The sequence below is a fragment of the Cebus imitator genome, unplaced genomic scaffold (genome assembly GCF_001604975.1).
Source record: "Cebus imitator isolate Cc_AM_T3 unplaced genomic scaffold, Cebus_imitator-1.0 Scaffold311, whole genome shotgun sequence".
Taxonomy (NCBI): Eukaryota; Metazoa; Chordata; class Mammalia; order Primates; family Cebidae; genus Cebus; species Cebus imitator.
The window spans coordinates 3,035,835-3,046,365 of NW_016107626.1; the positions used below are offsets into that span (position 1 = coordinate 3,035,835).

Below are 10,531 nucleotides of genomic sequence, written 5' to 3' on the forward strand. Positions count from 1 at the left end.
TCGGTCTGAAATCACCGGGAACTTACTCCGTCGGTCTGAAATCACCGGGAGTTTACTCCGTCGGTCCGAAATCACCGGGAATTTATTCCGTCGGTCCGAAATCATGGGAATTAATTCCGTCAGTCCGAAACCACCGGGAATTTATTCCGTCAGTCCAAAACCACCGGGAATTAATTCCGTCAGTCCGAAACCACCGGGAATTAATTCCGCCAGTCCGAAATCACCGGGAATTTATTCCGTCAGTCCGAAATCATGGGAATTTATTCCGTCAGTCTGAAATCACCAGGAATTTATTCTGTCAGTCTGAAATCAGCAGGGTCTTGCTCCCTCTAAAGACTCCAGGGAGAACCCTCCCTGCCTCTTCCAGGTTCTGGGCCCACCCTGGTTTCCTGGGGTTGTGGCTGCACTGTTCCAGCCTCTGCCCCATCTCCCACGGCCTTCCCTCTGAATGTGTCCGTGTCTTTTCTGCTTTGTGAAATCCCCTCTGCCTCTTCTAAAGATGCATGTGGTGGCATTCAGCTCCCACCTGGATAATCCAGAAAAACCTTCCATCTCAGAACCCTTACCTCCATCACCTCTTCTCCCTGTAAGGTGGCATTTCCAAGGACTGAGATGTGGCCACATCTTTGGGGCCACCATCAAGCCAGGACAGGTGGAAACTTTAGGACCTGGGAGGGGTCTGGGGTGGGGACTGGGAATGAAAATAAGTGCCCATTGTTGAAGCTGCTCCATCAGTGGCGCTCTGCCGTGGCCATGGGCTGACATGCCTACCGGGCAGGCCTGAACACCTGCCTCCATGGGCCCCACGTGGCTGTGCTACATATAAGGTGCACGCTCCTGTGCACCCCCAAACAGCCTGTCGTCTCTGAGTCCTGATCTGGGCGCTGCTTGCATGGTGTGTTCTGTTTGTGAACGTTCACTGAGCTGTGCACATGTGCTACGTGCACTCCTCTGTGCATATTTACACTTAACGCAGGCTTGGAACATTCTTTCCTTCCATTTTGCAGTTTGCAGGGGAGGTCCCCGAAAACCGTGTGGAGACCGTGGTCGCAAACCTCACCGTGATGGACCGAGATCAGCCACACTCACCAAACTGGAATGCCGTTTACCGCATCATCAGCGGGGATCCCTCCGGCCACTTCAGCGTCCGCACAGACCCCGTCACCAACGAAGGCATGGTCACTGTGGTGAAGGTGCGTACTTTTCTCACACCCTGCCAGGCACCCGAAGTTCTGCCACCTGCACACTCCCTGGGACCAAACAGGAGTGATACTTGGTATAAAGTTAGTGTGCCCCTAATATCCAAGGGCAGAGGCAGGTAACCCAACCGCTGGAGTCAAAGACAACCTTCACAAGGACCAGTCGTGTGACCTTCAGGGGCTTGGCAGAGTCCCCAAAATACTCTCCTATTCCCTTTCTGACATCTACATATTTGCCCCTGCCCCTTAATCTAGTAATGAGTGAATTTCACTATTATAATTCCCAATGTTAAACCATCTTTACATTCCTGAGATAGAGCCCACTGAGTAGTGAGGTAATCTTTTGTAACATATAGAAGAATTTGTTTTGCTGATATTTAAAGTTTTTCGTGTACTTTTCTGGGTGATTGAGGCTTATGGCTTTCCTTTCCCATAGCGTCCTCATCTGAGTTTTGCTATCGAGGTTACAGACTAATCTCAAGAGATGTGCTGGGAAGTGTCCCTTTGTTCTCTGTCCCGGAGTCGGGTCACGGGATGCTGTAATAATCTGTCTGTGGAATTTTGGTCACACTGTGCCGTGAAGCCATTGACTAGCTGTAGATTTTGTCTTTTTTATTGTGCTTCTTTCTGTTTTGGAGCGAGATCGGTTTGTAACTGCTGGTTCAATTTCTTTTGATGGTTTTGGTCAGATATGTTTTTCTAGAAAAGTGTCCATTTAATCTAAATTTTCAAATGGACTTATAAAGTCCTAGTCCTGTCATTATAGTAGCGGTGATTCAGTCTTCTAACCTAAGTCTTTTTCTACACTTATAATTCATATTCCCCCAGAAGGGCAGATTGTAAATTATATAATAACACTTAGCGTTCATTTACAATGTAGTGTGAAGCAGTTTGCAGCCGTTGTCCCAGAGCAATTCTGAATAGGACTAAGACGAAAAGCACAAGAGCACAGCAGACACAGTTAGAGAAAAGAGGGTAACAGGAAGGTGAGCTTAAAGCTGGATAGGCTACGCCAACGCATGAGAAAAAGCAGGTTTAATTTTGGGTTGGATCATTTAGAAATTCCTTCAGCTGCCGGGAGCAGAGACTTGACCACAGAAGGCCTCAATACTCAAGAACTTTGTTCTCTCAAGTGAGAGGAGTGCTGAGGTGGGCAGTTGGGGTTGATGTCACAGCTGCACAATCAGCAGAAACTCTGGTCCCTTCTGTCCTCTGCTCTGCTGTGCACACCCTTCAGCTTCATGGTCCAAAATGGCTGCTAGAGCACCAGCCATTACAAGACTTTTACAAGCATTAGAAAATCAAAAATGGGGAAGAATAGTTTGCCCCTCCTTTATTAAGGAACCTTCCCAGATCACCTGTTCACATCTTATTGGGCAGCGTTTAGTCACATGGCCATTCTTAGCCAGAGGAGATACTGCACGACAGTGATGGGCACATCTCCCAAACTTCTCCTGAGGAAGAGGGGAGCTAGACGTCAGGAGGCCACGGTGGAGGAAAGGAGGCTCTCCGGGATCTGTGTCTTTTCCCAACACCCAAAGTCATCTTCTTCCTTTTCTTAATTACCCTTTTTCCAAGCAACCTGGTGAGGACCAGTTCTGCTGAAAAATCTTAGAAATGTCTCCATCATTTTTACTTTATGAAATATTCAAACATACAGACAAGCAGAAATAATAGTAAAATGAACTTCCATACACCCATCACCTAGATTTCATTAATATTTTGCTGCATTTACTAAATCTTTTTATTTTGGCTGATGTGTTTGAAAATAAATTAATATGTCACAGCATTCCAACCCTAACCGTATAAGCTTTCTTCTCCAAGAGAGGCTATTTTTTCACCTGAAAGATAGTTCTTAGAGAAGAGGCAAAATACACATTTCACTTCTCCTCTAATTATGAATTTTCAGAGTGGGGCGTTAGCACAGTCGCACCCCAGTGGCAAAGTCAGATCTGTGTGCGCAGGGACGGGACATGGCGAGGGAAGCTGCGACAAACCGTTTCTCCTTTTCTCTGGATGCATTTGACCTTGAGCTAGTGTTGTAGCTCCGGCCCCTAGAAACCACAAGGTGAACCATCAGCCGCTTTGCTGGCAACGTTGCTCATGGGAAGGTGACGGAGACAGGAGGTGACATGCAGGCAGAGGAGAGGGACGAGCCATGAGCCCAGGGCTGCTTGGGCCTTCCTCAGGGAGCAGTGAGCCTCGGCCCACCTCCTGCTTGTGATTCCAGGGAGGCCTCTCTGACTCCCACAGCTCGGATTCTGTGGCCTTCACGGGGAGCACCAAGGACACCCCTCAACCCCAGGAGAGCAGCACCTGGCTCGCCTGTGCTGCGCCTGGAGTGCCACTTCTGCAGCTGGAGAACACACAGCCCTGCCACTTTCATCAGCCCAACATAGATCAGAAAGGGCCAGAACAAAAGAAGAAGCCTGGCTGGGTATGGTGTGGAAACCTGACCCCTAAAGACTCCAGGGAAGGTGGCTTCCTGCCTGCCCAGCCCATAACAGGGCTGGTGGCCTCAGCCGTCTTGCACCTGCCTGGCCCTATCTGTGCAGAGCTTCACAGCCATAGAAGGTGAACAGCACAGCAAGCTGCAGGGAAGCACCAGCATCCTGGAACTACATGGACCTCATGGCACTGGGGCAGGCCCTCTGCAGGCCCATGGAGCCCTCAACAGGCCCACAGAACCCCTCTGCAGGCCCACGGAGCCCTCTACAGACCCACGGAACCCTCTACAGGTCCACGGAGCCCTCTACAGGCCCACAAAGCCCCTCTGCAGGCCCACAGAACCCTCTACAGGCCCACGGAACCCTCTACAGGCCCACGGAACCTTCTACAGGCCCACGGAACCCTCTACAGGCCCACGGAGCCCTCTACAGGCTCACAGAACCCTCTGCAGGCCCACGGAGCCCTCTACAGGCCCACGGAGCCCCTCTGCAGGCCCACGGAGCCCCTCTACAGGCCCACAGAACCCTCTGCAGGCCCACGGAGCACCTCTACAGGCCCACGGAGCCCCCCTACAGGCCCACGGAGCCCTCTACAGGCCCACAGAGCCCCTCTAGAGACCCATGGAGCCCTCTACAGGCCCGTGGAGCCCCTCTGCAGGCCCACAGAACCCCTCTGCAGGCCCAGGGAGCCCCTCTACAGGCCCATGGAACCCCTATGCAGGCCACGGAGCCCCTCTGCAGGCCCACAAAGCCCTCTACAGGCCACAGAAGCCTCTTCTGTTCTTCAGAGAGGAGCCACTGGATCCAGGCGTGCAGCACAGACTAGTCTGTGAGGCATGGTCAGAGAGTCCCAGGAGGGCCTGGAGGCCGCCACCCCGGGAACTGATTCCTGAGGTGAAGAATCATCCCCTTCGGGTTCTTCCTCTAGCTGGGGATGCTCCTGAGAAGGCTGCGGGTGACTGACTCTCTCAAGGCTCAGCTGCTTGGCAGCCGTCTTCCCCAGCAGAAAGGCCCTGTCCGGCAGGCAGGTGAGCAGGAATTAGAAGGCAGCAGAGGAGGTGCTGATGGTGGCCAGGTGGGCACAGCCGGGCACATTCACTGACTTTCTGTCATGTGGCAGCTTGGCGGCCAGCCCCCTCTGCTGAGTTTGTGCCATGTCCCCTCCCCAAGCCATCAGGGTCTCCTGCCTGGCTACATCCTCTCCTTGTCAGGCCTCTGTCTACACAGTAAGAGTGGCGTTTCCCGAAGCATGTTCACAGAATGCTGATTCTCAGGGTGTTGGCAAGCGCTGCCTGCAAGGTCCATATTCATGGCTAAAGTCTCCCTGTCGCCTGTGCTTCCTGCCCCCGACAGCCGGTCATCAGTGGCACTGAGACCCCTGAGGGGCCTGTGAAAGGAAGATAGACTCTCGGGACCCCAAACCCACTATGCCAAAGGGCAGCGGAGCTTGGGGACTGAGTCTCACGGTGCTGTCTCCCTTCTGTGGCCACACACCTCCACCCTGACTTCTGTGAAATACAGATCCCCTGAGTGCTGAGCAGAGCCTCACAAGGACGTAGACAGTGTCTCGTTGCCCACCCAGCCCCTGCTTTTTCTTCCCTTCCTCCTTCCCCTCCTACCTACTCTTTCCTCTTTAAATAGTGAAGCCTCAAAACCCTCTTTGGGAAAAGCACAGGACACAGATCCCACTGGGACGTGTGCTTCTTTTTCCTGGGTGAGGACTCAGGCTCAGCAGAATAATCCTCGAATCAACTGAGGTCCGTGCGGACTCAGCCTTGGCAGAATAACCCTCGAATCGACTGAGCTCGGTGTGGGCTCGGCCTCTGCAGAACAATTCTGGAATTGACTCAGATCTTGCAACCCCAGCCCCTCAGGCCTGGGACATGTAGAGACCTGCCATGCTCAGTGGAACAAACATATCCCCTGCCTGGTGACCCGCTTCTCCCACGAGAGCCACAGAAGCTAGAAAGGCGCCTGCCACGCCTCACCCACAGGCAGGCTGGCCCACCAGCCGAAACCCAGAGGCGAAAGTCTGCAGATTTTCAGATTTGGGGCTTGGGGTGCATTTTGCCTTTTCACAGCCGCCGTCTCCCCCACCGGGCACCAGGAGGAGCAAACCAGGTTCCTACAGCACCACCTACTTCACGTGCCCTGGAGGGAAGGGGCGCTCAGGCCAGGGGAGGTCCCAGAAGGGCTGTGGCTGGCTCCAGCCTTCATGACCCTGAGAACTAGCACCACCCCTACTTCTGCTGCACATCCCCAGATCTCCAGCACCTCGAAACTGCCAGGGAACCTCAGGCCAGGCCCCAGAGTGATCAGCTACAGTGATCATTGCAGCAGACATTGATCGGGCACCAGTGCCAGCTGTGCCATCCTCACCCCTCATCTCACTTGGTCCTCACGCCCACCAAGGAGGTGCTGTTCTTGTCCCGTTTCACAGATGGCATAACTGGGGGCCCGCACGCAGGATCACACAGCCAGAGACGCTACAAGCTGGGGCGGGAACCGGCTCCCTCTGCCATAAAGCCATCTGTTAACTGTCCAGTTCCTCGCTGGCCCTGCCTATCTGAGCCAAGGTGTCTGTGTGTGTTCGGGAAAAGGTTCCACAGGTTTGAAGCTGCGTCTGAAAGCTGGCTGGGCTGTGTCTGCTCAGGACCCAGGCATCTTCCAGGGCATCCTGACATGGCCAGATGCCACTGTCTGACCAGCCCGAAACCCTCCTAGTGCCATGAGGAGGGGACATGGAGGCTTGGGGAGGAGTCCAAGACCTGAGGCAGCATGAAACTCTGGCCCAGCTGAGGGTCCCCAGCCCAGGGGCCCGGAGACCCCATGATACCTCTCCCCAGCTGTAAGTCCAACAGTCCCACAACGGGAAGCCGCTCAGCCATCAAAAGGAACAAACAGGAGATCCATGTGACATGCAATGGTTCTCCAATGCAGGGCGCTAAGTGACATGAGTCAGACCTAAAGGTGGCAGGTCGCATGTCCCCATCTGCAGAATGACCAGGAAAAGACAAGACTGTGGGGACGGGAAATGCTTCAGTGGTTTGCCAGCGGGTGGAGAGGACGGGACTGCAAAGGCGCAGCGCGAGGGCAGCGTGGCGGAGACGGGGCGGGGCTCTCCTGCACGTGGACCGCGGGGCTGGCCATGCTTCCATACGCTTGTTAACATTCCTGAGAGTTACTCTTACTGCAGGCCAATTTTCAAATAAATCTTAAAATTTGAGAAGCTGAGAGCACAGACTCACAGCCACAGTGTCCCCACAGAGTCATGGGTCATGGTATCCTAGGAAGAATTCAACAGCAGAAACACACTTTTTCCTTTTTTTCATTTTTGTTTTTATTCCACATTGTGCTTTTCTCTGAAGTTTCCATTTAGAGTCTGTGTAAGGTGCGTATTTAGTCTGGGGAGACTTCACCTTAGAAAACATTTCCCAAACTGGTTTTGCATTCACTGGTAGACACATCTTCATCTTTTCAGACATTCTCTTTCAGAGCAGGGGAGCAGGGTGGAGAGGAGGGGCTGGGGAGGGGCAGGTGGTGTGGGAGGCAGACAGGCAGTGCAGGGACCCTGTGGCCCAGCCCACAGGAGATGCCCGGTATCTTGCGGGCATCTGTTCTTGGATTCCCACACTAGCTCTTTGCTCACTTACCCCTGGCATGGACCAGCCACTTAAATCTCTGTACCTCATTTACCTCAAACATAAAATAAGGCAAGTTGTGGGGCCTATGCTCAGAGGCTTATGAATCACATTGAAATAGACTCTGGATATAAAAGATTTGGGAGGGAGGATCCAAGATGGCCGAATAGGAACAGCTCCAGAGTGCAGTTCCCAGCAAGAACAACACAGAGGGTGAGTGCCCACCACATTTCCAAACAAATTTTCACTGTCCACAGACCAGGAGATTCCCAGGCCGAAAATCACCACAAGTTTTCAGCACAGCGGTTTCAGCCGGTGCCAGGTTGGCCACAGAAACTCACACAAATCTGCGTGACTGTTTCAACTGGCACCTGGAATGCCTGGGAGACAGAGCCGCCCATTCAACTGAAAGGAGGGGGCTGAGACAGGGAGCCAGGCGATCTGGCTCAGCGGGTACCACCCCCACAAAACAAGCAATCTGAAACGCTCTGGATGGAGTGTTTCGCAGCAAGCGCAGCTGGACCCGGGACAGTCCAGCTCAGTGGGGGGAAGGGTGACCACCACTCCTGAGGCAGTTCGCCACTACCAAGGCAGTTCGCCTGGCAGCTGGGCAGAGCCTGCAGCAGCTCAGCAATGCCTCTGCTGGCAGACTGTGTCTAGACTACTCCATACAGGGCAAGGCATCTACGAAAAAAGGCAGCAACATGACAGGAATTTATAAATAAAGCCCACCTTCCTAGGACAGAACACCTGGGAAAAGAGACGGTTATGAGTTCCCCTGCAGCAGACTTAAAAGTTCCTGCCCAGCAGCTCTGCATGGAACAACGGAGCTCCCAGCACAGCACTTGAGCTCCTATAAGGGACAGACTGTCTCCTCAAGTAACTCCCTGTCCCCCGTATACCCAAAGAAACACCTCTTAAAAGACAGCTCACGCCAACATCTGGCAGGTACCCTTCTGGGACAAAGATAACAGAAGAAACCAGCAGCAACCCTTACTGTTCTGCAGCCCCCACGGGTGATCCCCAGGCAAGCAGGGTCTGGAGTGGCCCTCCAGCAGTCCTGCAGCAGAGGGGCCTGACTGTTAGAAGGAAAACTAACAAACAGAAAGAAATAACTTCATCATCAACAAACTGGACGTCCACTCAGAGATCCCATCCAAAAGTCACCAACTACAAAGACCATAGGTAGATAAAACCACTAAGATGGGAAGAAACCAGTACAAAAAGGATGAAAACACCCAAAACCAGAACACCTCTCCTCCAAGGGATCACAACTCCTCACCAGCTAGGGATCAAAGATGGTTGGAGAATGAATCTGATAATTAACAGAAACAGGCTTCAGAAGGTGGGTAATAACAAACTTCTCAGAGCTAAAAGAACATGTCCTAACCCAATGCAAAGAAACTAAGAACCTTGAAAAAAGGTTTGACAAAATGCTAACTAGAATAAACTGCTTAGAGAAGAATATAAATGACTTGATGGAGCTGAAAAGCACAGCACAAGAACTTTGCGAAGCATACACAAGTTTCAGTAGCCAAATTGACCAAGGAGAAGAAAGGATATCAGAGATTGAAGATCAACTCAATAAAATAAAAGTAGAAGGCAAGAATAGAGAAAAAAGGAGTGAAAAGAAATGAACAAAGCCTCCAAGAAATATGGGATTATGTGAAAAGACCTAATCTACATTTGATAGGCGTACCTGAATGTCATGGAGAGAATGAATCCAAGCTGGAAAACACTCTTCAGGATATTATCCAGGAGAACTTCCCCAACCTAGCAAGTCAGGCCAATATTCAAGTCCAGGAAATACAGAGAACACCACAAAGATATTCCTCAAGAAAAGCAACCCCAAGGCACATAATCGTCAGATTCACCAGGGTTGAAATGAAGGACAAAATGCTAAGGGCAGCCAGAGAGAAATGTTGGGACACCCACAAAGGGAAGCCCATCAGACTCACAGCAGATCTCTGAGCAGAAACCCTACAAGCCAGAAGAGAGTGGGGGCCAATATTCAACATCAGTAAAGAAAAGAACTTTCAACCTAGAATTTCATATCCAGCCAAACTAAGCTTCATAAGCAAAGGAGAAAGAAAATCCTTTATGGACAAGCAATTGCTGAGAAATTTCATCACCACCAGGCCTGCCTTACAAGAGCCCCTGAAAGAAGCACTAAACATAGAAAGGAACAACCAGTACCAGCCACTCCAAAAACATACCAAATGGTAAAGACCATCGATACGATGAAAAAAATTCATCAACTAATGGGCAAAACACTCAGCTAGCATCAAAATGGCAGGATCAAATTCACACATAACAATATTAACCTTAAATGTAAATGGGCTAAATGCCCCAATCAAAAGACACAGACTGGCAAATTGGATAAAAAGTCAAAACCCATTGGTGTGCTATATTCAGGAAACCCATCTCACATGCAAGGACACACATAAGCTCCAAATAAAGGGATGGAGGAAGATTTACCAAGCAAATGGAGAGCAAAAAATAGCAGGAGTTGCAATTCTCATCTCTGATAAATTAGACTTTGAACCAACAAAGATCAAAAGAGACAAAGAAGGACATTACTTAATGGTAAAAAGATCAATGCATCAAGAAGAGCTAATGATCCTAAATATATATGCACCCAATACAGGAGCAACCAGATACATAAAGCAAGTTCTTAATGACTTACAAAGAGTATTAGACTCCCACACAATAACAGTGGGAGACTTTAACACTCCACTGTCAGTATTAGACAGATCAACCAGACAGAAAATTAACAAGGATATCCAGGATTTGAATTCAGATCTGGACCAGGTAGACCTAATAGACTTTTACAGAACTCTCCACCCCAAATCCACAGAATATACATTCTTCTCAGCACCGCATTGCACCTACTCTAAAACTGACCACATGATTGGAAGTAAACCACTCCTCAGCAAATGCAGAAGAATGGAAATCATAACAAACAGTCTCTCAGACTACGGGGCAATCAAATTAGAACTCAGAATTAAGAAACTAACTCATAACTGCACAACTTCATGGAAACTGCACAACTTCATGGAAACTGAACAACCGGCTCCTGAACGTCAACTGGATAAACAATGAAATGAAGGCAGAATTAAAGATGTTCTTTGAAACCAACGAGAACAAAGACACAATGTACCAGAATCTCTGGCACACATTTAAAGTAGTGTCTAGAGGGAAAGTTATAGCAATAAATGCCCACATGAGAAGTGAGGAAAGATTA

General features: G+C 50.5%; 1 protein-coding gene and 1 long non-coding RNA gene across 2 annotated transcripts in view; one reads left to right on the forward strand and one right to left on the reverse strand.

Moving 5' to 3' along the window:
• The window catches only part of CDH4 (cadherin 4), a 673,674-nt gene that overhangs the window by 640,978 nt on the left and 22,165 nt on the right, over positions 1 to 10,531 (forward strand). The window contains exon 9 of the mRNA XM_017503455.1: positions 1,008 to 1,193. Coding sequence (XP_017358944.1) covers positions 1,008 to 1,193 — 186 coding nt within the window. The remainder of the gene's footprint in view (positions 1 to 1,007; positions 1,194 to 10,531) is intronic.
• Positions 1 to 10,531, reverse strand: part of LOC119467619 — a 37,215-nt gene that overhangs the window by 4,699 nt on the left and 21,985 nt on the right. The window lies entirely within an intron of this gene.